The 27,354-nt window shown below is 49.1% G+C and overlaps 1 protein-coding gene across 4 annotated transcripts in view; it reads right to left on the bottom strand.

Annotated features, from left to right (window-relative positions):
* Positions 1-27,354, bottom strand: part of ZFAT (zinc finger and AT-hook domain containing) — a 204,245-nt gene that overhangs the window by 134,330 nt on the left and 42,561 nt on the right. For 3 of the 4 annotated variants that reach the window (XM_073230174.1, XM_073230175.1, XM_073230173.1), the window contains one exon: positions 21,657-21,908. In XM_073230174.1, coding sequence (XP_073086275.1) covers positions 21,657-21,908 — 252 coding nt within the window. Of the gene's footprint in view, positions 1-21,656; positions 21,909-23,612; positions 23,638-27,354 lie in introns of those variants that run through there. The other variant, XM_073230177.1, reaches the window with a different exon arrangement.

Genomic DNA, 27,354 nt, shown 5'->3' on the forward strand with positions numbered 1-27,354 from the left:
AAACAAAATGGGTATAGAGAGCAAGTACCTCAACATAATAAAGGGCATATATGACAAACCCACAGCCAACATTATACTTAACAGCGAGAAGCTGAAAGCTTTTCCTTTAAGATCAGGAACAAGACGAGGATGCCCAGTCTCCCCACTTCTATTCAACATACTACTGGAGGTCCTAGCCACGGCCATCAGACAACATTAAGAAAAAAAAGGCATCCAGATTGGTGAGGAAGAAGTTAAACTGTCCCTGTTTGCAGATGACATGATATTGTACATAAAAAACCCTAAAGAATCCACTCTAAAACTTCTACTAGATCTAATATCTGAATTCAGTAAAGTTGTGGGATACAAAATTAATACACAGAAATCTGTTGCATTCCTATACACTAATGATGAACTAGCAGAAACAGAAATCAGAAAAACGATTCCATTCACAATTGCATCAAAAAGTATAAAATACCTAGGAATAAACCTAACCAAGGAAGAAAAAGACCTATACACTGAAAACTACAAGACGCTCATGAGAGAAATTAAAGAAGATACCAATAAATGGAAACACATCCCATGCTCATGGATAGGAAGAATTAATATTGTCAAAGTGGCCATCCTGCCTAAAGCAATTGACAGATTCAATGCAATTCCTATCAAAATACCAACAGCATTCTTCAATGAACTACAGCAAATAGTTCTAAAATTTATATGGAACCACAAAAGACCCCGAATAGCCAAAGCAATTCTGAGAAGGAAGAATAAAGCTGGGGGGATTACTCTCCCCAACTTCACACTCTACTACAAAGCCACAGTAATCAAGACAATTTGGTAACTGGCACAAGAACAGACCCATAGACCAATGGAACAGACTAGAGAGCCCTGATATAAACCCAACCATATATGATCAATTAATATACGATAAAGGAGCTATGGACATACAGTGGGGAAATGACAGCCTCTTCAGCAACTGGTGTTGGCAAAACTGGACAGCTACATGTAAGAGAATGAAACTGAATTATTGTTTATCCCCATACACAAAAGTAAACTTGAAATGTAAACTTGAAATGGATCAAAGACCTGAATGTAAGCCATGAAACCATAAAACTCTTAGAAGACAACATAGGCAAAAATCTCCTGACTATAAGCATGAGCAACTTCTTCCTGAATGCACCTCCTTGAGCAAGGGAAACAAAAGCAAAAATGAACTTAAGGGACTACATCAAACTAAAAAGCTTCTGTACAGCAAAGGACACCATCAACAGAACAAGAAGGCCTCCTACAGCATGGGAGAATATATTTGTAAATGACATATCTGGCAAGGGGTCAACATCCAAAATATATAAAGAACTCACACGCCTCAACACCCAAAAAGCAAATAACCCAATTCAAACATGGGCAGAGGATATTAAGAGACATTCTCCAAAGAGGAAATTCAGATGGCCAACAGACACATGAAAAGACAATTCACATCAGTACTCATCAGGGAAATGCAAATTAAAGCCACAATGACATATCACCTCACACCAGTAAGGATGGCCAGCATCGAAAAGACTAAAGAACAACAAATCCTGGCGAGGATGCGGAGAAAGGGGAACCCTCCTACACTGCTGGTGGGAATGTAAGCTAGTTCAACTGTTGTGGAAAGCAGTATGGAAGTTCTTCAAAAAACCAAAAATAGAAATACCATTTAATCGGGAATCTCACTCCTTGGAATTTATCCAAAGAATACAACTTCTCAGACTCAAGAAGACATATGGACCCCTATGTTTATTGCAGCACTATTTACAATAGCCAAGATATGGGAGTATCCCTAAGTGTCCATCTGTAGATGAATGGATAAAGAAGATGTGATACATGTACACAATGGAATCCTATTCAGCCATAAGAAAGAAACAAACCCTACCATTTGCAACAACATGGATGGAGCTGGAGGGTATTATGCTCATTGAAATAAGTCAGGTGGAGAAAGACGAGTGCCAAATGATTTCCCTCATTTGTGCAGTATAACAACGAAGCAAAACTGAAGGAACAAAACAGTAGCAGACTCACAGACTCCAAGAAGGGTCTGGCAGTTACCACAGGGGAGGGGTGGGGGAGGGCATGTCAGGAGGGAGAGAGAAGGGGATTGAGGGGTATTATGTTTAGTACACATGGTGTAGGGGGGTCACGGGGAAAACAGTGCAGCACAGAGAAGGCAAATAGTGAATGTGTGGCATCTTACTACACTGATGGGCAGTGACTGCATTGGCGCATGGGTGGGGACTTGATAATATGGGTAAATGTAGTAACCACATTGTTTTTTCAAGTGAAACCTTCATAAGAGTGTATATCAGTAATACCTTAATAAAAAACTTTTTTAAAAAAATTGAAAAGTAAAATTAGTAGATGAAATAATGAGTCAGAACTGTACATTACTCTCTAAGGACAAAGGGAAAAGGCCAAGGCCCATTGCATATGTCCATCCCTTGAAAACTGTGATGATTCCTAAAAAGCTGAAGAAAGGGGCAAAATAATTATCTCCAAAGTCTCTGCCAGGGCTTATGTTCTGTGGTGTTTAATTTGCATCATGCCTAATAGCAATATCTGTCTTTCATTATTTAATTTTTTAGTGACCACATTAAAAACATTTCAAAACATTTAAAATTGCCTGAGTCACACAAGCTATTTATGTGGCATTCCTCTTGGGTGATACATATGCACATGGAACTTTAGCACTGTATACCAGATGCCAAAGAGAGGTAGAAACAACATATTAAGGGGCTTCTTGCTTTAAAAATGATGCTTCACTTTATGAAAGACTACATCATGGGACACACTTCAATGTGTGGGTGGCACACCAGAACAGATACGTCACATTAAAAACAAAAACAAAAACCTGAGTATTAGAGCTTGCTGTGCACTGAACCTGGGTTAACAGCATGAATCGAGAAAACAGAGACAGCACGCCCACAGAGCTAGCCTGCAGGAATAGAAGCTGAAGAATCTCAGTACGTTTCCCACGCTCTGCACCAGACAAACTGTAGTAGACTCTGCTCTCAGCACATGCTAAGAATACACTGCAGAACTGGGTGCATGAAGAGGGCGGCAGGGATGAAGGTTTGGAATATCAAAAACCAATCGAGAGAGCTGAGCTGGCCCAGGTCAGGAAGAGAAGACGGGAGGAATTACTACTACAGCTGCCCACTGCGGCCTTGCTTCAGCAGCCCAACCCTCTCCCAGTGCCCATTCCTCCTCAAGGGCGACGCCCCTCCCACCGCAGGACCTGAGACTGCTGCCCCTCGGCGGCGGGGTGGGGGGAAATAACAGGACCTCTCTGTGGACGGCGGTTTGCGAGAAGGCTGCTGGGGCCTCAGGGAATGATGCTCTTCCCTGAGAAGAAAGCGATGCCCCTTCCTCAGCTGGGCATTGCTGGGTCCACAGCCTGAACAGAGGCAACCTTAAGCGAACAGCCAGCTCAGTGACTTGAGGGTCGCAAAAAGGTCGCTGCCAGGACTGCAGTGGCACAGCTATGCCCTGAACCAGCCCTGGAACTGCTGGTCCTGGCAGCTTCTTACATGAAAATGGACATTCCACTTCCAAATTGTTTTTAATTGGTGTCTCTCCTGAAACTATCTTCACTAACACACTCTCTAAACATTTCTCCATCTTGACGCTAGAGTGAATAAAACCATCAAAGCCAAATCTGACCCTGTTACTTCCCTGACTAAAACCCTCAGTGGCTCGCCTCCCATCCCCATTAGGGGAATGTACTATAGAGCCTCCAAGATTTGCCATAAATCATCTCCCGTGGCCCCTGAACCCTCAAGGTCATGGCTCCTAAGCACACACCCACAGTACGCATCTGCTCACCGCTCTGGCCTTCAATAATACTGAACTACATATGAGCAAATACCCCAGGCTTTTTACAGCCTCTGGACTTTTTACACAGAAACTATGCAACAATACCCCAGTCTACACACCCCAGCATGCCCTAATGACAGACTGAAAGGCACACAGGTTTGCACACACACTTATACACATGCTGACATATCACCATATCAGCAGTTGAGCTTCGCACACGCTTTGCAGTGATCTGTGTAGATGCCCTATCTGGATTTGACCTCCAAGGCTGGGTCCATGTCTTCCTGTTATTTTATTGAGCCTAACACAGGGCTATAGCAGGTAAAGGCCCTGACCAGGTGACAAAGAAGACCTGCTCTTTTGTACTCAAAAAAGGCAAAGCTAGAACCCATGGGTAGAGATCAGTAACAGACTCCAGCCAGAGAAGGAAATTTCCAACACTCAAGAGCCATCCAGTGAGGGGAGGAGTGGTTTTTGCAGATGAATTTCTGAAGAGGAAGCTTCAAATACTATTTGTGATGCCCTGGGAGAGTCTCAAGCACATTGGAAGTCAGACCTCTGCATCTCTAAATCCTAAGCCCCCCACCTTCAGGGAGGTGAAGCTGCCACTTACAGAGGATGGCAGGAGAAAGACAGTGGCAAGGAGAAAAGACAGCGGAGAAGTGAGCAATATAAGACAGTAGAAGAGAGAGCCGATTAAGTCAGCACGAGATAGAATGATACACACTTCCCACCCTCCTGGACTGTGGGCCCACATCGAGTCTGTGCTTTGGGCGGGGTCTGATCCTCCCCATAGCAAATGCCAGGGGGCCTCTCACTGTGTCCTTGGCCCACACCCGCCTTCGGCAGCAGCTCAGACCCACCCTGCTCGCCAGCACCCCAGCTCCATTGCACAGGATGTCTTCTGGCATTCCAGCTGAGCCCCTGCAGCTCAGAAGTGAAGACAGGCCAATACAGTGGGGGGCAACACTCAGCCAGTGAGGGATGGGAGCCAGCATGTAACTGCCTTGGGCTCCTGACCTGGGCAGAACATTGTGGGGGACATCCTGGGAGAGCCAAATGCCCCCACTGACCACAGCAATGAGCCAGTAACAAACCCCTGGCTCTGCTCCCTCCGTGACTCCCAGTCCCCATTCCCTCACTCCTGCTTCCTGGGATCACCACCCCATATACTGCCTGCAGCCAGGCTGCAGCCAGGGGAACATAAAGACACACGCCACTGAAGATGTCCCAGATGCACACCTCAAAGCCCCGCATCCTTCATGATCCTGTGACCTCATGCAATGTGGATCCACAGCCCATTTAGCTACATTCCAGGCTCAAGAGATTCTGAAGTTTCAACGCCAAGTCTCCCCATTGTTTCAGGCACCGTTAGCAGGCAGTATCCTGATCTTCTTTGGAGATGATCTTAACTGATTCCTTGAGGCCTGGAGCAGTACAGGAAGAACAAGGCTCCCACTGAAAAAGATGCTTGTGCCTTCAGGGAGGAACAAGTAAATGCAGGTAAAGCACCAAGAATGAGAAGGGTAAGCCGAGAGGCAGAGCCAGACCGTGAAGACCCCAGGCACCGCCCAGAGACTCTGGACCACAAACCCAAGCGCCCCACGCGGAGCAACAGCGGGCTCTCTCCTGTGACCCTGCGCTCCTGCCTCTCCTGGCCTCTGCCCTGCGGCACCAGAGCCGGCACCACTGTCCTGTGTCACAACCAGCAGCAGATCTAGCTCAATACCTGTCTGTGGAAAGCAGGGACGGTGGAGGGAAAAAGAGGGCATCTGAATAAAAGTCTTATTGGTAATTCTGTGCTTGTTCCCTTTCGGAACAGAAGTCCTCATTTCCCCTTGAGCTGCTCGTTCCCGAGTTTTCCTGCGTCTCCTCACTTGACCCATAGTTACACTTTTCACAGCGATCCTTTCTCCAGGGCAGGGCCTCCGGGCCTCAGTCAGGAGGCCACACTGGCACGTTTCCTGAGTGCTTGCTGTTTCACCCTCAGCTCACCTGCACCTGGCCTTCCGGAGAGTTCTAACAGTCTCTGCTTCCTCTGGGTTACTGACTTCTTAAACTTTTTCCACTTTTCCCCAGCTAATGCCTACATTCTCTCATTTCCTTTTCTTTTTGATATTCAACAGCTAAGCAATGGGCTTTGGTCTCCACCTCGTGCATGGTTCTGAGCCACCCATGCTGTGGGTGTGCTGTGGGTGACCAGATGCACACAGGGCCTGATTGATAGTGGACGGCAGAAGGAGGCAGTGGGGAGCATTCTGAGTAATGAGTTAGGTTGGCCAGGCTAGACTTTACTCGACAAGTCACAATGAGACTTAATCACCATAAAATCCCTCATGAAAAATGAAATTAAAAAAAATAAAAATAAAATGGACCTACAAGGGTTGCTGTGAGAGTCAGTGACACAATTTATGCGAAAGTCCCTGACACATATTAAACATCTCATCAATGTTCACCTTCTCTACCTTCTTTACGGAACATTTTTGGGGCACTACCCCGAAGACTTCTCAAACTGCACTCCATCTTCACGACAACCCCAGCCATCTGTCTTAGCAGTCAGCCCCCGTGGGCACTGTCATAGTCTGCTTGGGCAGCTGTAACAAATACCACAGACTGGGGGCTCATAGACAACAGACAGTTACTTTTCACAGTGCTGGAGGCTGGAAGTACAAGGTCAGGGCAGATTCTGTGTTGGGCAAAAGCCCACTCCTGGGTCATGGACAGGGAACAGTGTCTGGTTCATAGGGGCAGGGAGCTCTCTGGGGTCTCATTATAAGGGCACTGATCCCACTACTGAGGGCTCCCCCTTATGATCAATCTAGTCACCTCCCAAAGGTCCCGCCTCCTAACACCATCCTCTCTGCGGGTTAGGATTTCAACATGAATTTGAGGGGAGGGTGGGGAGGACACAAACACTCAGACCATAGCAGGAACTTATTTCAGAAATCATAAAGACCAGATGAAAGAAAGTTAGTTGCCAGAGGTAGTCTTGGGGCAGAAGCCTCCCCACCTCTGCTCCCCAGCATTCGCTGGCTCCCCCTTCCATACAACCCTCTCAGAACAGATTCTGTCTGCAGCAAGTACCAGGCTGTCTATGGAGAGAAATGCCAGGAGCCCCCACAGCACATTCTTACAGGGAACAAAGCCCTCCTTCCCTGCTGGGAGTGCCTGAATTCTTCCCAAAATGTCTTGGTCTGGGTTCAGCTTTGTTTTTAGGTTTTTAACATCCCTGCCATGTAAATTAAATAAATATACAACAAAATGTACTAGCTAGCTTTAATGGCAATTAAAATTTAAAATATCTTGGGCGATGATATTGCTAACAACAGCAGCAAAAAGTCTGGGGGCTAATCTCGAGTCAGTGACCTTAAAGATCTAGGGGCCCATGGGGTATTGGGGCATCACTTTGTAGAACTGCCTGTCACTGGGCAGTTATCACCCAACCAATGCAAAGGAAAGTTGTCAACAACCCTGGCAACAGGGATCCCACCAGTGTGACACCGAGACCATTTGCATGGTGACCTGCTTAGAAACAAGCAGCCCTGCCCAGCCCATCCTGGGCACACCTGGGCGCCCTCTGAGCTGTGACTGATTAAACTGGCTTGATTAAGTCATTACAGACAGTCTCAACCATGACTACCATGAGCTAGTCCATTGCCGCGAGCTTACTAGGAAACACATGGACTGAAGAGCATTTTGCCATAGCCAACGCCGTGTGCGGCAGACCAGCCGCTCTCCACCTCGAGCAAAGGCAGCAGAAGGGAAGCACAGTGTGAGGCACATCAGAGCCTGTCCCTGCTGCCTACACAGGCTGTCCTCTTCCCAAGCCTCCCCACACCCCCACCCCCATCTCCTGCCCTGCTGCTGTAGGTGCAATGTGTGTACCATTTGCTGCAGAATGACAGAGGGAGCCCCACGTCTGGTTTCCGGTCTCTAGAGATAACTTCAATCAGAAAGAGCCCCACTGCCAGTGTCACTGGGCCTTTGGGAGTTAGGAGAGGAGAGGGTCCCAAGACCTCACAAGGAATCTCCTCTACCAAGTCCTGTGGGCCCATATTCCCCACACAAACTACCCCAGGACTGCCCACTCTCCTGGCACAATGTGGAAATACTCACTCCAGACCCGACACTGCCGGAACGACAGCAAATTAAACCACCAGCTCCGTGGACACACTCACAGTTACCTGCACAATTCCATCTGGCTGTGACTTGGAAGGCCAAGTCACCTTGTAGCCTGACTTCAAAGTCTGTCTTTTCAGTGTCTCTGCTGCTGGCTGGTTACCCTACCCTCAGTCTGGTTGTTTTCATGTCAAGTATTGCTCCTCCGAAAATACAACTCCTACCTCTAATTCCAAGTTCAACAGTAATTCTCTACTATTTAATAAAACATTCTCTTTGTAGGGTGACTTTCTTTTCTTGCTCTCCTATTTCCAAATCTTCTCAGTGTCCATCTTCAAAGAAAACATCATTTCTGCACAAAAGAATTATTTACTTGCAAATTATCAAGGCACTACGGAATTTACCAGCCACAGATTCCTTCAGCAGCAGGAACCATTCTAGGCAGCTGCAGAGAGAGCCCTGCCTTCTGAAGTCTGCTTGCCAGTGGGGACGGACAGAAAGTATATCTAAAGCATAGTATGTAAGTAAATTACACAGTATGTTAAAAGGTCATCAGTTTACTGAGCCTAGGCATTTGGAGGCTGGGCAAGTTTGACTTCTCAAATAGTGTGCTCTAATGTTCTAGTTCTGATCTAACGAACATGTCTTGGACAACTCTTCCCACTGCTGAGGACAGTAACTGTGATGTGCCTTGTTTACTTAGTTGTTGACTTTGTGTCTTGTCTGCCCCCCGCCACCTTGTGGAATACAAGTGTAGTGAAGCCTGGGAACATGTAGCCCAGCCTGCCACAGCGTCCAAGACACTTGCAGGGACTCAACAAAGTGGAGGCAGAGGGTTAGGGCCTCACCTTCACACAGCAGGGCAGCCAGCCATTCGTGAAACAGATAACTAGTAAAGGCCTCCTGGGCTCCTGGCTCTGTGCGGGGCTTTGGAGACCTAGAGAAGAAACAGGCCTGTCCCTGCCTGCAGGGAGTTTGGACGCTGGTCTGCGTCCAAAGCACGACAGGCATGCAAACACAGATGGCTGTCCCAAACATCACTGCACATGCTGACATCTCCCTTAGTCGTCAGGCCCTAACCAAGTGGGACTGTTCTCAAGCCCACTAAAAACATGAGGCTCAGTGAGGGGATAGGTGACATGCCCAAGAGACCCTTCCATGTATGGGAAGACACAGCATCACACCTGAGTCTGTCTAGCTGCAGGTGAGGGCTTCCCACCACCCTCTCCTGCTTCTGATGGGTGCAGGGGCAGTTGAGACAGAGAACATGGAGAGGAACCAACTGAACAGCCAGGCTCGACAGTGGGAGGTGGGGGTCAAGTGGCAAAGCCTAATACTATCTTGAGGCAGCAAGAGGACAGATGGGCCTGGCTGGTGGGCCAAGAAGTGATTTCCATGACCACCACTCCAGCTCTTCTGTGGAAAAGGTGCTGGGCTCACAGGCAGTTGATGCACCACAGCACCTGAGCACTGCCTTACACCACCCCTGTCCTCCTAGCCCAACTCTCTCTTGCAGGACCCTGGCCCATCTGCGCTGAAGGCTGACAGGGAAAAATAAAGGCTGGCATTTGCTCATGTGCCCTCAGCCGAGTCCCCATAAGCAGCAAGAGGCCATCTGCAGCTAATCACTTTGTACAGATGAATGGTCCACTTTGATGCCCCTGCCCACCTGCCCACACTGGGCAGTTGACTACACAGCTGACAACCCCAAAGCAATTGACACTGTACTAGCCCCTGTGTCCAGGGCCGGGCGTTTAAAATCCCACAGGGGTTGTCCCTGGCATGCCCAGTTCTTCCACTCTGTGGTCATGCTCCTAGAGATGAAGAGAGAATTCTTGGAAAGTGAAGAGAACTAGTTTCAGTTCTGTTCAAATGGGTAAATGTCCATCTTCCCTGTAGTGACGAAACCCTCTGGCAATAAACAAGGGTTTATTGTGGCCCCCCTGAGAAGGCAGGTCAGACAGTGAGAGAAGTCCAGCTGACACCCAGGCTCCCAGGCTGAGGCCAGTGGGTGATCTGGGGTAATTTACTCACCCTTGTTCCAGAGAATGCATGGCGGCCACCTGGGCCTATGCACAGTGCCTGATAAGCCATGGTCAGCAGATCGATGTCTTTTAATAAATATTTCCAGTGTGGAAAATAAAGACACAGATAGGAGCAGGGAGAAGGGAGTATCTGGGTCACACTCCAAGTCTTCTAAATGCCACTTGAAGATAAACCATCTTTCCAAATATCCTGTTTCATGTACATGTGGCTAATTACACAATTAATTTTTAAGGTAGTATTTTATCTTGAAACTGTATTGTCTAAAATATCTTCACTGAGCTCTAGAAGAGCTCTTTATCCAGTAGAAAACAGGATGTAATTTTAGTGATATCAGTAGGGGAAATATGCAGAACAGAGTGGATGCCATCAGACTCCAACGAGGTCTTTACGGCCCTGGCCTGGGTAGGCCAGCAGGTCACAGGAAGTGAGCCAGTATTAATCCCATCAGCAACACTGGGTTTCAGACTGGAACACCTCACAGTGGTCTATGCCTGGCTGGTATTTTTCCCTTGGTCAATAATTATGAAAGGAAGAAAAAGTACACCACTATAGTAATACGACCTTATCTCCTGAGTAGCATGATGCGGTTTGCAAAGCCTTCCACGAGCATTAACTACCACCTGCAACGCTCTCCTTCTTTGCATGGTGAGCCATCCTCACCCATCTTTCTGTTTCACTTTTTTCTCCAAGGCCCTAATAAATGTGCTTTTCCAGAACACAAGGCCCTTAGCTGATGTGGCCCCACCCATCAAATTTCGCATCACACTGGGTCACTGTCTGAATCCAGGTGTGACCATCAGTGCAGTAGGAGGGTAGTTTTCAAATATTTAGCAGCAGGTCCTTGTTCAACTGACTTCTTTAAGCAATTTCAACAAAATTAACAAAAAGGTGTGACTTCTCTGGTAAAGTGGGTGAGGTCTCTGCCAGCCTTTCCCCGGCCACCTCCCACACTGCCCCATGCCTCCTCGTCCTCAGCCACAGGGTCTCTGAAAAGCCCCGCAAACAGCTTTGAAAGTAGGGGATGAGGATGTCCGAGGGACTGTGCCAAACACCACTTTAAATGCAGTAGCTGCTCTGAGCAGTGAGCTAAAATCTGCCTGAGTGGGATCAATTCGGATCTCTCTAAACCTCTACAAAACATGTCCTGGGGAGATCAAGAGGGAAAGGGTCACAGAGCCCTCTTGCACACGGTGCCCACACAGTGGCTTCAGACGTTGCTGCCAACGAGGCTGGTGACGTCACGCCTGAAGACACGCGCATGCGGAGTCCGCGGCTGGGACTGCCGCTTCCCTATGCTCCGTTCTCATCTGTGCTAATGAAAGCGCCGCAGCAAGTGCCGCCTCAGCCCACCCCTGCGCTCAGGGAGCTCTAACTTTTAATTTGACATCTGTGCATTATTGCTCTTCCATACCAGCACATTAACATAAGTTAACATATACATAAGTCTGCACGTTTAATTTCCTTTGAAAAGATGGCATTTTAAAAAGCAATGACACGGCACAATGCGGAAGGCAAACCCTGACGGAAGCAGATGCCCAGGGGTGGGAGTGCAGGCCCCATGAGACCCCCACTCCGATGCAGGGCACAGCGCCCTCGCACATGGGAGATGTTCCGCTACACAAGGGGAGGCAGCGCTGCCTGAGGAGCAGAGACCAAGCATGCGTCCTGTTTTAAGGGTAATGAGCAAAAACCTAGTGTCCGGTGTTCTACATAGTTCCCATTTGCCCCTCCTCCATCCTTCCCCTCCCAAGTCCCTGTACCATAGGATTTGGCCACTGGAGTCACCAGCAGGAGCTGGAGGGAGGACGCTCAGTGGGGTGGGCGCTCATTCTTGGGGTGCCTCTCTGCTGGCTGGGTCATCTCGGGTGGACACCGTCCTCTACCAAAGGCTCTCCCTTGGAGCTCTGCTGACCACCCCACACCCGCCACCCTCTATGCCTAAGGTGCTCATAACACTTCGCTACCCTACTGTTCCCAGCTGCCCCCAGGACCCAAACACCGTGCAAATAAACCCTTTATTAAACTCTCAGGTTGCCAGTTTGGCTTGCCGCCGGCTCCCTGCGGCCTCCTGTGTTCCACGCAGCTGTCGCACTGGCCATCTCCAGCACACTTTTCCCACCCGCCCCCCAGGCTCACCTCCTTTCCTCCCCCTCCAAGGCCTCCCACCGACACAGCCACCACTCAGATCAGCAGGAGGCACATTCCCAGGACTAGTGGACTCTCCCCAGCTCCTCTCATTCTATCTTCCTGCCTCACTCACCACCGCTGACCCCGTACTCCTCCCCCGGAGAGGTGGCCTTCCTGCCGTCCAGGCCCTCACACACTCAGCAGCAGGGCCCTCAGGGGGCACCCTCACTGGTCTTCTGCTTCCATCCAGCCCCTGACGACCATCCACTCATGTCCTATTCTGCTGGAGTCCCGAGGCCAGGGCTCCATCCCAGCCCTCCTGCTGGCTCCACAACCGGGTGAGTAACGTCCCCTTGGACACCCACAGTATCCCACACCCAATGTGAGACCAGACTGGGGGCCGTGCTCCACCGTGGCACTGAAGCCAAAACCTGCAGCCACCCACTCCAACCTCTCTGCCCAGGCCCTGGGAATTACCCTTTGTCAGTAGCTCTAGAATATGTCCCCTTCTTGAACCCCACTGCTGAAATCAGATACTGTAGACCCTCAGCCAGGCCTCTGTGCTAGCGCCCTACACCATCTCCCACTGACCACATGTGGCCAGCATGCTCCTCTGGGCCTCAAGGAATGTTATTCCCTCTGCCAGTGCTGGCATTTCCCATCTCCTGCCCTCCTCTCCCTCCACTTCTAACTCTACTCTGTAGAATACAAGGTCCATGCGGCCTGCAAACCCCTACCCCAGCCCTCCTCAACCACCACCTGGTTCTCCCAGGCTGCTTCCAAAGCACCTTCTCTGAGCTCTCCTAAGACTCCATGTAACCCCTCTGGGTACTCATCACATTTACCCCAAAGTGTCAGTATCATTTTCCTGCCTAGCCTATTAAACTCTGAACATCTTTACTGGGCAAACTTCCATTCATTTGACATCACATAGCCAGCAACCATCACATGCCTGGTACACAAACAGTAGGTGCTCAATGAATGTTTCTTATGAATTAATGAGTGATCCTAGAGCAAGGGTTCAAAACTATTCCCATTTTCATTAGCCCTGAATTGAACATACCACACACCCTATTTCTAATAAGCTTCTCCAGCCTTACTGAGAAAAACACCCATCTGATGCAAAAATCTCTCACGTGAGTTCCTTTTACCTCAAAATCTCTGTACTCTTTGTTCACCACCCCTTCCTGCCCAAGAGGGGCTTCTCTGGGAGAGATGTGGCTCCATTTTCCAAACTACATGCTTAGTGGGTAGGGCTCGTGTCTGTGTTTTAACCCTTGAACTCGCTGCAGGAGTTCACAGAGCCCCTACAGGCACCAACATTCAAACAAGGTAGGTGCAGTCACACATTTGTGGGAATTAGTTCCCATGCCTTACTTTATAATTAACACTGTACCGATATTCTCAAGTACCTATTCCAAATTGCCCAAGAACGAATTAAATCTCAGAACACCCCAGAGAGCAAAGTGATATCAGCCACATTAATAAGAAGCCCAGAACAGCTGTCAGAAGAGCAGACCGATAAGGGATATATTCTGGGGCCCGGCATCCCACACTGCTAAGACAGCAGTTTAGGAAACCTATTAGCCCACAATAGCTCTACCTAACCTGCTGAATATGCAACCCTCTTACTTTCGCTCTTCCCCTCAGGCTTTCTCACCTCTTCCTGTCTCTCTTGCTCCGAAGGAAGTCCAGGCGAACGCCAGCTTCCAGCAGTGTCCCCCCAGACTCACAGCTATGGGAGGCACGTGGCCTCTGTCTTCCAAGGACCCCCTTCCTCACCACGTTCCCAGGCCTGCAGAACCTGCTTCTGCATGTGTCCTCATGAAGGAAACGCTTATCACATCTCCTCCCCAGCAAACGCCAGGCCGTCCTTAGACGTGGATTCTACAGCCACCGCCTCACCCTGCCCACCCAGGAAGCCCTCCAGGATGCACCCCACACCGGTCCTGCCTCTGCATTTGGTTGGCCCCTCATCATCTTTCGCTATTTATTCACCTCTCTGTCCTTCTCCCCAGACTGAGCTGCTCAAGGGAAGAGGTTCATCTTACTCGGCTTTGACCCCCACACCTGGCTTGGTGCCGACAAGAGCACAAGCCCGTAAGCGGAGGAGGGAGTCTCGGCCCTGTGCTTTCGCCAGCCTCCTGGGCAACGTGGAAGCACCAGGCCGAGCAGGAAGCCTGGCTTTGGAGGCTCTGGGCCTCGGGGCATCAGCTCCAGTACTTCCCAGCAATCAGGGCTTGTCACAGTAAGGGGGTGCTCCTTTTCAAAATGGGGGCCATAATGCATAGCAGTTACTTGTCTTGGGAAAAACCATTCATTACAGTAAAAGCCCACTGTGCCCACTGAAGTTTGGATGGCAACAACACAACGGGGCTGCTCCCTCCGCTTCCTGGCCACGGAAATGCTTCCCCCATGTGTCACTGACTGAGAGGCAGCACAGCCCAGGCTGGCCTCCAAGATGCTGGACGAGAAAGTCTTCCATCGAAAGCCCTAGCATAGAGTCCTGCTTGGGGGGAATTCGCTGGTTCTTTCTCTCTCCTCTTCCCCAACCAGGAAAAAGGCACTGAGTGTCCTTATTCACCTAAGAGCCTCAGCAAGTCAGTAACAGAGAGAACAGGACATACGGCACCAGCTCTGTTCTACTTATGTCATGTGTCCCCAGGCAGACTCAATTACCAACACAATTGGAGGTTTTAATTCAGGGGACACTGGGCCAGGGCAGGGTGGAGAACTGGGTTGAGAGACCTGGACTGACGTCACCACAGCTGGCCTCAGGCGGCTTCCTTCTCCCAGCAGGGGCTCCATTTCCTTGGCTAAGTGGTGCGCATCCAGCAGGGGGACCAGGACGGGTGCTCAGCCCTGACCACAGCCGGCACAGTAAGCGGAGGCGGCGTCACCCTGGAGGCCCACCGGGGCCAGCAAGCATTACGGTCCCACTGCCCCGGGTCTGGGATTCTTCGGATCTATGGGAAGGTCTGGACTAGCTCACCTCGGGAAGTCTGGAAACACATCCATCTGTGAACCTCAGCAGCCTGATTCATACCTCAGAGTTTGCTCACCCAGTGCCCTTCTCTGGGGCCTCCTGGGGCTCCACATGGGCTCAGGGCTGCATGTCCCACACTTTTGTCCCTCCCTGAACAACTCTGATAATGTATCTTGTTATCATATATCTGAACGTTATTTGCAGTATCAGAAGCTGTTGGTGTAATAATGGTCACACGCAGGTATTTTCACACAGCGGACACTTACCAGCACTGTCTACACTACAGGTGCTGACCTTGAAGGATGAAAAAGAGCTAGTTTAGCTGGCTTATGAGGTTAAGGTAGGCCCTCTAAAAAGAAAAAGCTGCCTGCACCAAAGAATCCACGGGACAAGCAGGGCAAAAGCATGCAGAGGCAGCAGCCCAAGATGAATCAGTCCAGGCCCAAGACAGGGTGAGAGCCTTCCCTGAAAGTGGGGGACGCCACGGGAGGACGTTCACAGGACAGTGACATGTCACCTTTGCATCTGACCCCACTCCGTGAAGGGCGGGCTGGGGCAGCAAGTCTAGAAGGGGAGCAACGATCCGAAGGCTGCTGCAAACAGGCCGCACGAGAGACGAGAAGCACAGACCCAAGGCAGGAGACAGGCCGGAGGGGCCCGAGGACTCCCCAACTGCTGGAGGAAGTCGGCAGGACCTGGTGACTATTAAGTTTGGGTGTGAGACAAAGGAGGAATTAAGGGTGACTCAGGGGTCTGGTTCAATGACTGAGTAGCACCAGCAAATGAGATGTAATTTGCATAGGTAACCGTCAAATGCAGGTGTAGAAAATGAAGAGTGAAACCCAACATGTGAAGAGCAGGGCAGAAGAAGAAAAGAGGCAGAGCGACTGCAGAGTCCAACAATGAATGGGCAGAGATACATACAGACAGCCAGCCAGCAGCACACACCTGGGCCACATCCATGCCGTCAGACCCAGTCCCTACAGAAATGTAAGTGAAGCTACAGAACAACTGGCTCTGAGTGTCCCAGCTATTAGACACTGCACAGTCCTGGTTTCTGCTCTGTGAGCACTTGTACATTCAGTCAGAAGATTCTCACTGAGCCTCACTGTGTGCCAGGCCTTACTCTAAACACTGGAGTCAGAAGTGAAAGGACAGCCACTCAAAGTAAGTTACGCGGTCTGTTTACGCCAAATCCACCAAGGAGCGGAGTGTAGCTCAGAACAGGGAGCGGTGAACGATTCTGTGCTGCCTGGAGGGCACCAGGCGCTGGTGAAAGGATGGGCTTCTGCCCACTGAGCTATCGGCTTCTGGGGAGACAAACACAAAAACTGCCAATTCCAACACACGGTGAGCACGGTGGGAGAAGCTGGGCTGCTGGGACGCAGGGGCCTAGAACGAGGAAAGGCACACCGAGCCGAGCCTGCAGGCCGGGACTGAGGCTGCGATTTGAGGATGAGCAGGAATTTGCTGACCCATGAGAAGGTTGCAGCATCCCACGGAGAAGGGATGGATGTGCCACGGAGGAGGGATGCAAGGGGCCCCAGCTCAGCAGCTGCAGATGAGAGCAGGGACTCAGAGGACACGGGGAAGTGGGCGAACCCAGCAAGAACAATGCAATGCACGTACGAGAGACGGAGAGCACAGAGTACTGGGGCCCCTGGAAGGTTGTTAAGAGAGGCACAGGTGGGCTACGTGGGAGGGTAAGAAATCAGGGTACAGAGGGGGTCAGCTCCAGGTCATGTAAAGGACCTAGCAGGTTCCTAAGGGACGTGGTCTGTCTCTGACCCGCTGTGGGCTGTCTTCAGGGAAGGGAGGTAACCGTGTTGCACTTCGGAAAGATGGCTGTAATGGGAGGGAGAGCTGCGGTTTCCAAGACGGAAGGCGCACAGGCGGAGCATGCAGAAAACAATCCACTGATGTTTCAGAAGAAAATAATGGAATCCCTCTTTACCTTTCTTACCACATCTTTTTGAACTTTGTATTTTATGTATGTTTCATTAACACTACAACATATTCATACAGCAATATATGAGCTGAGCCAAAATGCCTGAGTTCCCATCCCAGGTCCACCACTCACGACTGTGTGACACTGGAAAGGATGCTTGCCTCAGTTCCCTAATCTGTGAAATGGGGACAAAAGCAGTAACTACCTCATAGGTCTTCATGAAGAGGAAATTAATTAATCCTTATAAGATACTCAGAATAGTAGTAGGCCCATAATAAGAACTCTGTATGCTTATTCAATTTTAAAAATGCAACTTACTAGTCAATAAATAAATATTTATCTGAGGTATGTGTGCATGTCACTGGTACACACAGAGCACAGACTGGGGTGGAAGGGCTGACAGAGCTGTTTTCAGAGTCCTTGTGAAAGATGGTGGTGGCTGACCCACAAGAATGGCAGCATGGATGGAGAGAAGGGTTGGAGAGATAGGTAGCAGGAAGTCACCTTCCTGTGGTGAGTGACTGTACATGACAGGTGAGCAAGAGGTTTCTGGCTGAGACAACTGGATGACAGGGCCAGTCACCAAGATGGAATATGGACAGCCCTTAAACTGCCTGTAGACACCCAGACTGAAATACAGGTCCCGAGCTCAGGAGAGGTCTGGGCAAGGAAGACACTTCTAGGTCACAGAGGAGAACCCTGGAAGAGCACAGCTGGTGGGTGAATCCGTGGAAACTGGTAGGAACCATGCAGTAGTCACTGGTGACAGTCACCAAACATTCCCATTCTCCCCCTCCCTGGATACTCAGCAGGGCTACACTTCCTGGTCCCTGGAAGTCAGTGGGGCCAAGAGATCAGTTCTGGCCAATGAACTGCATGTGGTGTCACATCTGGGCTGAGGGGAGCCACCCAGGGCTGTCCTGTCCACCCGCAGGGTGGCCACCTTTGCTCAGGATGGCTGCTGCCCTCTCCACCTGGGTCCTGAAGTGAGCAGAGCCACCTGAGGACCTGCAGTGGATGTGCAGGACCAAGCAGAGAGACAGTATGGTTCTGCTAGGCCACGGCAATGGGGGAGGCTTGTTACACAGACATAACCTGGCCACACTGACTGATGGGATAGGGGCAGTTACGTGATAACCAGAAGAGCGGAGCAGCTGAAGATGCAGAAGGCAAGAAAGGGGAGAGAGAGGAGTCAGAGAGGGAACATGAACTGTGCCAGGACAAATGCCACATGTCCAAGCATGAGGACATGGGGAGGAAGGGAGAAAGGAAGGAGGGAAGGAAGGAAGGAACGAAGGAATGAAGGAACGAAAAAGACCACCGCACCCAGTGGCCTTGGGATGCCACTCAATTGACTGATGCAAAAGTAAAATGACGGTTTACAAGGCAGCAGAATCAACAGGTATCACACTTTTGCATCTCGGCAGAGAGTAAAGTGCTCCATTCAGAGACTGACGTGCCACTACACTTCCACCTGCAAACACCGCTCACTCAAAACAGTTCTCAATCACAGCAGCTATAATCAAGTCAGTTGTTTTGCTGACATAAATAAAGCTGAAGGCATTTGAAACACTGTTGTAAAAAATCTTCATGAAGACTAGAGGTACATCTTAGGTAAGATCTTAAAATAAATGCCTGTCTTCTTTGGGAAGGATTTAACAGGAAGAATAAGAGATTTTTGCAACCCTGCTTGCATGAAACAACCCTAGAAATAACAAGCTTTGAAAGGTTCAGAAGTCACTTTTATAAAGTGGACATATTGATTTCTGCAGGCTTCGAAATGTTTTTCAAAAACACCAGCTGTTCCACATAATGGCATAAAAAATACATCTTTTCCTGGTTTCTTTTACTATTTAAAGGCAGAATAAAATAAATGTTGAAGACATATCAAAAGTATTATTTTAACTTGCCATGGTTCAGTGTAGAGAAAATGCTTATTTTGTTTTCTTCTAATTGTTCTAACAAGCTAAAAAGTCCAAGTCAATTGTTTGAAATGTCACTGAACTGCTCTTTACAGAGCATGTATTAAAACATTATGTAAGAATTTTCCAAATTGTAATATTGTGCTTGGCAACTAGGAAATGTGGAGCAATCACACAGACATCAGCCATAAGGCAGTTGGGCATAAGGTCATTTCTGCATATTTTAGAGGCTTCAACAGCGGCCAGAAAGGGAAAAACACCCAGAGCATCTACCTTTCTATTCAGTATTTGTAAAATAAGTCTATTCAGGTCATTCAAATCAGCGGAATACAAGAGCATTTTCTCTACAGTTTATTATGGGAAGAAGCTGATCCCCTTACTGGAAGGGACTGTCTGCAATTGCTAAAGAGGTTGCCTAATTAATTACAGAACAGAAAATAAACACTGGAACCACACAGTGTGAAACTTTCAATTCTTATAAGGTTAGAGAAAGCTGACAGACATACACTGAAATGAATAAAATCTACCCCCATGAAGTAGAAATTAGACTGGTTTTAAGACAGGAACATGGCACAGCAGGGCTGGCCACAGGGTAGGGGTCAGGAGATGGGGATGGTACCACAACCCTACCTCACGTGAGTGGTGTGACTCCACATAATCATTACTTCTGGACCTGAACTTCCCCAATTATAAAATTATGAAACTGGGTCTGAGAGAGGGTTATCTAAGCCAATCCTAAAAGGTCATATACTGTGTGATTCAGATGATACGACATTCTTAAAGTGACAGAACTGCAGGACATATCAGGGGTTGCAGGTGGGATGGAGGGACAGCAGAGTGGGAGCTGGGGGCTGGGGAAGACAGAGCTGTCTTGATGGCTAGAGCTGCCCCTCTGATTAAAATGTGACCAATGTGCAAACTGTAGAAAACTATCTGTGCAAGAAAGAGAGAGTGGGGGGTGTACACAAGTCTGCATAGAGAGAAAGAAAGAGGGAGAGAGGGAAAGGGGGAGCAAGAAGAAGAGAGAGAGGGAGAGGGAGTGAGAGAGAGAGTGGGGGGGCATGACGCCATGACCCAGGTTCAGAGGCTAACACCCCCCCGGACCTCAGCCCTTCAGGGTCAGGGCAGGTATGTCCTAATCCTTCCCCCCTCAACCATCTCATTTCTAAAATTATTTGCCAAAAATGCATTAGGCTCTGAAACAAGATGTTGATTCCTCTGAAACGACAGTGTTCCCGGCCTGCATGGCCCCAGAGGTGGTCACGCCCTTTGGGGAAGCGGCCTCCTCCTGACCTGCCTTGTCCGAGTCCATCAGCCCCTGCAGCCTCAAGGGCTCACACAGCCACCTGAGAGCAGTTCTTCAAAAGAAAGAGCAACATGTTATATTTTCTGCGATTACACAGTCGTTGGCATTGAGCCTTGGCCAGCAACCTAGATGTTTGGTGACTCTCTGGTAGTGAGTTACTCGATGACTTACCCTATCTATGCTAGGATTTTGAACAACAAGGGTCTTGCTTTGCTGTTAGGAGGTGCTTAGTTTATAGGATTTAAGAATTGGTATTCGAAGCCTATATTCCCTTTCTAACCAAAGGGCCCTGGACAAATTACTTAATTTCTCAGTGTCCTCTATAAAATAGGAAGATGACAACAGCACCATTTCCATATTTCCACAAATGACAGTCATGGCCAACATTTCTTTGGTGCTTTTGACATGGCAGGCACTGTTCCAAGCACTTTACAAGTCCTGGCTCCCAGGAATAATGAGATAGTGCTGGTTTTTATTCCTACTTTACAGATGAGGAAACAGAGACAAAAAGATGTAAGTGCTAGAGTTGGGATTCAAACCCAGGCAGCCGTATTCCAGACCCTATGTTCTTAACCAGAGCTGTCTTCCATGTAACATGTTTGGCACAGTACAAAACACAGTAAGAACTCAGTATCTTAGGCACAGTTTGAAGACTTCTAAATGGTGTGAAAACCAAACAGCACGGCCTACAGAGGCGGCCCTCCCCTCCCAGGGAGTCTTGCTATTTCAGTCCCCCTAGGAGCCCTACTACTCCACAGCAACATCACCCCCTGCTCACATTCACACTCCTTAGCCTCCTTCGGAAGCTGTTTCTGAGCTGAAGCCTAGCCAAGGTCTTATGTGGAAAAAGCACCGGACAGTTTTGCCTTCTTCAGGAGTACCTGCCGCAACCTGGTCCTCAGCCACCTCAAGGCTCACAGCGCCTTGAGCAACTTAACAACTGCACTTCCACCCATGTGGCCCTCTCCATCCACGAAGACCCCCTCCCTCCATTCATCCAAATGCCACCCAAACTGTGACGCCGGGCTCACTCCTGCCCTCCCATCAGAACGCTGTCTCCCACTGAGGACTTAACATCTTGCAATTTAAAACCCCACCATCTCACCCAGCAAGGAAGCACAGGGACAGCAGAGCCTGGGTTTTACCCTCTCCGCAACCCGCACAGCATCTGCTAACATACCCCCACGGCCGCACTCCCTGGGCACCACCGACCGGGTGACACATTCAGTTCAGATCATCAGAGAGCCTCAGAGGAATGAGCACTTGCCCAGACAGGTGAGAGTGTGTGAGTACATGAGGGACCCACTAGGAAGGGGCATCAGTAAGGGCGTCTCTTCCTCGGGAACACCACGCCCCGCCCTGCGCACTGGGTACCTGTTTCCCCCTCCTCCTCGCCCAGATTCAGCACAATGATGCAGATGTGCTTCCGCAGCTGGCGCGCGTTGGAGAACTTCCGGCAGCACTTGGGGCACTCCAGGCTGCTGGGGACCAGGCTGCTCTCCGCCTCCGGGGCCAGCGGACTGTCCGCACTCAGGCTAACGAGGTTCTCTGCCAGCTCCTCTTCAGCGCTGGGCTTCTTCGTGGACCCCTTAGGCCTGCCTCTCTTCCTCTTCATGACCAAAAACTCTATCACGGAAACAAGAGGGCACAATATAGTCACATGAGGAGACAGTGCAGGGCATACACTCAGCTTCCAAATGTGGGACTAGGTTCCGTTCTGTGGTTTATTAAAAACAAAAGGTTTGAAACAGTTCCAGAAATTAACAGCTGCAAACAATATCTTTAGTGCTAAAATCTTTGCATCTCTATGCTAATATATTACCAATTTGGTAGTTTTCTGATTTTAAAATGTCATTTTTCAGAACCTTTGCATATCCTTCTTTTCTAAGTGGGGATGGCTTTTGAGTTGTGACCATTAGCCCCCAGTTCACAAATTCAGCTCCATGTGAACCACCATTTCCACCTAAATCCAGTTCTCGGAAATGATTAAGCACTTCTTTGCAAGGGACTCTCAAAGGCTGCTTAGCTTTTCATACTCTTAATGAGTTACACAACTATTCAGATTACTTCAAGGCATCATAATTATTAGAGCCAAATTGTTCTGTGAAATACAGAAAAAATAATTATAATCTGAAGTCACAAATTATAGAACTAAAGACAATAATAATATTTTTCAAGTTTCCTAGCGACCTAGTGATTTAAATGTCAGGATCAGAGCTGCTTTAGACCAAGTTTCAAATCTTTTTTCAACTTGTATTTCTTCTTAATTAGCATTCATTTTTAAGGCAGTCATCTCAGGATGAAGAAGGGAATAAGGGGGAGGGGCTTGGGTGATGTGACCCGGAGAGGCCAAGGAGGAAGCCAGCACAGCCTGGCTGACATCCCCGCGTTAGAAGGTCATCTGTCTGGCTAAGACACAGCATCGCGGGAGTCCGCGTTGAATCTGAACGTCAGAGTAGAAGCAGTGGTCCTAGGTTCCAGCAACATCCTGGGGCAGGGGAAGAGTCATCTGCAGAATAATGATGTCTGCAAGGTCCCTCCCTGCTCTCTGAAAGACAAAGGCTGCACAGGAAGGCATCACCAGGCTGCTGTTACTACTGTGAGGACCTTCATGTAGGCCACCTCTGCTCCCAATCAGAGCGATCGCAGGGGAGGGCAGGATGGTTCTGGAGCAGAGTCTGCAGGGGTTTTACTCTTACATCTTGCCACATCCATAATTCAGATTCTCAAGACCAATTAGTTAGCTGATAATGCAGGGGAAGTGCAGCGTGACAATGTGGGCCGAGGACAAAGGAGTCTGGCACAGCGTCCCCAAGAACTCAGGGAGATCACGCACCAGGATGGGGCCGGAGAGGAGAGGGGGCCCTGCAGGAGCAGAGGTCCTCCTGAGCTATAGCGCCAAGGGAGGGTCAACCTCAACCGAGAGCCAAACCAGAGCTTTCCTGGCTGGGGCGGCCAGCACCACGTGCAGGTAGCCTCACCCCCAGCTAGTCAGGCATGCTGAAGAGCCCAGGGGACCAGGGGGACAGTGCGTAACAACAGGAAGCAACAGAGAGACCGATCAAACCAACGAGGCACAAGCCTTCAGTCCACTTGCCACCACTTTGTTACCAAGGAGAACAAAAGCTATGTGGATATGAGGCCTGGCCAAGGTATAGGGGAGGCTAGACAGGTTGTAAGGGAAAGAATGGACCCAGTCAGGACACACCATTTACCTCACTCATTAAAGCGTTTCTCCTTATTGTTTACAACAGCATGCACTGTGCAACTTACTGAAGCAGCAATTAATAAGCAGAGAAGCAGAATTCATAGAGGCTATAAAACTCTCACCGCATGTCATGTTGGCTGTGCAGTAAAACATGTTGCACAAGAGCTCACGGAAGCCAACCCTACAGAGGGGCTCTGCACGCTGGCTGCAGGCAGACACCAGCTCCTCCTCTGAAATGCTCTGTGAGTGCAGCTGCGCAGTAAGGCGACTCCACCCAACGGGAGGTGTGGCCTCTGCCCTCAGCTACAGGGGTGACCCCAAGGCCCCCAAAACGTCCTGTCTGATAGCAGTGCCTTTTTTCTTGGGGGCTCTGGCCACCCCACAGTCTGACTGTGTGCTTCATGATGGGCTCGGCCACACACCAGGTCGATCCTGACCTCTGGAGAAAGTAGGGGAAGAGACGTAGGAGTCTGAGCTACCAGGATGAACCAGACACTCTCAGACAGACACACGGGATGCCTCGGAGCCCCATAAAGGCTCTGGACACCAAAGGCTGGAGTGAGCTTCCCTGGCTGGAGATACTGAATTCACAAGAAGGCAACGGCATCCAGGACTCCCCAGGGGAGGAGGAGGCCCGAAGGGGTCTGGTACTCCACCCACTCTCTCCCTTGGCTGGTTCTGACCTGAACCCTTTCTGCAAAAAACTGTAATCATAAGAATAGTGTGTTCTGAGTTTTATGACTTTAGCACACTATTGAACCTGAGGGAGTCCTTGGAGGTCCCCTGAATTTGTAAGTGGGGTTGGCAGTCTTGGGCAGACCTAGCAGCTTGTGGGGAACTTCACCTTGAGTTCGGCAAACTTTGTGCAGCAGGGCACGCAGCGTTCTCACTAAAAAGTTGTGCCAGGGCACGCGATAGCGGCCGCAAAGCCCCAGCAAGTGACACTCAGCTTGGCGCACACTGGGGGCGCAGCAAAGTGGGTCAGGCACGAGAGTTTTCTGTGGGTCTGTCTTCCCACGGGCTGGGGACACCCTGAACGCAGGGTTCCTGTCCTGGCTGTTATCCCCCAAGCACCTAACCTGGTGCCTTGCACAGCACACACCCAATAAATCTTGGTGAATTGGGCTGACGAGCAGTGCGCAACCTGGCTGTCAAGGAAGAAACATGAAATCTGCCCTGAAAGCTTTGGAAAACCTCTAACACAATGGTGACAAAACTACTCTTACATCTTGCCACATCCATAATTCAGATTCTCAAGACCAATTAGTTAGCTGACAATGAAATATTCATAAATGAACTTGGAATAATTTAAGCACTGAAAATGAGTTGATGCTGCCAACTACCCAAATTTTATAGATGAGCTGAGAATCTTGGAACGAGGCAAGGAAAATCCTGTTACCTCCAAATCAAAGCACTTAATGGAGTCCCCTAGACCTGTGTGCATGGACTCCAGGCCTGGCCTTCTGCTCCAGTCTTTCTCTGTCTCCAGCCTTGTCTCGCTGCCTTTCTCTCCCTCTAGAGTCTCCCATGTTGATGACTTTGCCTCACAACTCTCAGACCTGGCTTGCCAGGCCCTGTATTGTGTGGTTTAATCCTACACACGCCTGCGCACGTACATACATGTACACACACACACAGCCCAGCTCTCTCTCACCTGCTCAGGACAATGTTCTAGACCTCTCTAAATATGCACAGGTAAAATCCCTGTCTCTTTTTACTTACCTAGACTACTGTCCTTGCCTGTGACTACCTCTTGTATCCCCAGTAAGCCCCCAAGTCCCAATTCAATCATGGCATCTTGGGCCCAGTTCAAATCTCAGTGCCTCCTTCAGGAGGGTGCCCCAGTCATTTCAGCAGCTTGGACATCTCCTCGGCTTGTCTCACACTTAAGGGTGAAGTAAACGTATGGCATTCAAGCTGGCCAACACTGTCCCCATGTTTTTCTTTTCCCCACCTTATATCATATACCCTGAGGTCTGAGCTGGCCTTTTAGTTTCCTGACAGGTTATGTAGTAGACACTTAATAAATACCTTCTTAATAAATAAATAGATGTTGATCAGTTGTTTAACAATAGGAAAGAAGGATTTGGAAAACAAGTTATTTACTATGTCCCAAGGTTCCAAAAGAAAGGACGAGGCAAGCCACAATACCTCTCAGCCCTGTCCCCAATCCAATTTGGGGACAACTTCCTCACAGCTAGAAATTGTCCTTGCAGATCCAAGGCCACAACTAGCAAGGGACAGAAAGAATCAGCCAAAGGTTTTTAATTCAATCAAAAGACAATGTGCACATTATGAAAAAAAATAGCTCAATGTTATAAAAAATCTAATATTGTAAGCCCTTTATTTGTACATCACTCAAGTCTGTGAGGGTCTTCCCCAGTTATTGTATCATTTTATCCTCATAAAAACCTGGAGAGATGGATGTAGCAAATGTAATTTCCTTAACAGGAGAAGAAATGAGACACTAAAGGGTCAAGGGACTTGGCACATTTTCCAGAATTTACTGCTAAGCTCGTGAAGCCTGGACCTGGGTTTCCTTCTTCCCAGATCTTCCTGCTGAGTCGTGTGGCCCTCAGGTCAGTTCTTGACACACCAATGGGGCCAATATGGTCATGCAGAGAACACCAGATGGGAGTTAGGGTGACCTGAGTTCAAAACCTGCCATGTCTCAGTTTCTAATGCGAAAAACCCCAAACTGCCTCTATTTTATAAAGTCACTCTTAATAAAAGCAATCCATCAAAATGCTGAGCACAGAACTTAGGGTGTAATCGATAAGTGGCAATTATTTATTATTATGGCCATATTCATTAATATTCTGGCTTGAACCATCTCATTGCAGAAACAATTAGCTTCCCAGCCCATCTACACTGCTAAATCATGAGATTCCTCCATATATATCCATTCTTGTTCATTAGAGCCCATTTTCCTTGATTTCTTCAAGGAAAGCCAGTGGGGAACTGGGGGCATACACGTCTCACCGTGCCTCAGACCCGGGGCAGGCCGGCTGGCGAGGATTCTCACTCTGCAGCTCAACCTCTCGTCACCCCGACTCAAGATCCTAGGAACCCTGAAACACCAGCATCAAATCAATCAATCTCCCTGACGTTCATGTATCCAACAAGCCCAGAGCAACAGGAAGGCAACAAATTACTTGTCATCAGAAATGAGGGAGTGAGCCTTTTAGTTTATGGGGATGCAGCGTGCTCTTTGCAGACCCTTTACAGAGCATAGCCGGCCCGGTAAGGAATGCAAGGCACTGGGGCGGCCGAAGACACCCCAAGCCTGCTCCCTGCGGTCTCATCAGCACTAACGCGGGAATGCCATGTAAATAGCAGCAACTGACAATTACTAGGATGTATGTCTCAGGCACCAAGCTAAGCACGTCGTACATTTCCACTCTACAAAGGAGAACACTGAGGCCTAAGAAGATTAATCATTTGCCCCAAGACACAGACTAATAAGAGGGGCAGAGTTAGGATTTGAATTCAAATCTGTTCGCCTCAGAGTCAGTGAAATCTGTGTCAATTCTGTTATTATCAGAGCAAAGAAATAACACATTGTGACCTCTATTCCAAGCTCTGCAGGAAAATGGTGATAATGTCCCCAAGGTACAAGCCTCAGTGCAAGACAACAACACATGAATATAAAGGGAGAGGGCCACTGAGTGCAAAACACACAGTAGGTGTACACATGTAATAAGATGTACTGGTCTCAGAGCCAGAAAAAAAAGGGTAGATGACGAAAACCACTTGCCCAGGTCACCACAGGGCCTCCATGGCTGTGGAGCAGGCTGAGTCCTGCAGGAGGGCAGCTCAGGTAGGCTCTTGAAGACCCAGTGAATTCCTCCACAGCAAGCCCAG

The sequence above is a fragment of the Manis javanica genome, chromosome 2, assembly GCF_040802235.1.
Source record: "Manis javanica isolate MJ-LG chromosome 2, MJ_LKY, whole genome shotgun sequence".
Lineage (NCBI taxonomy): Eukaryota > Metazoa > Chordata > Mammalia > Pholidota > Manidae > Manis > Manis javanica.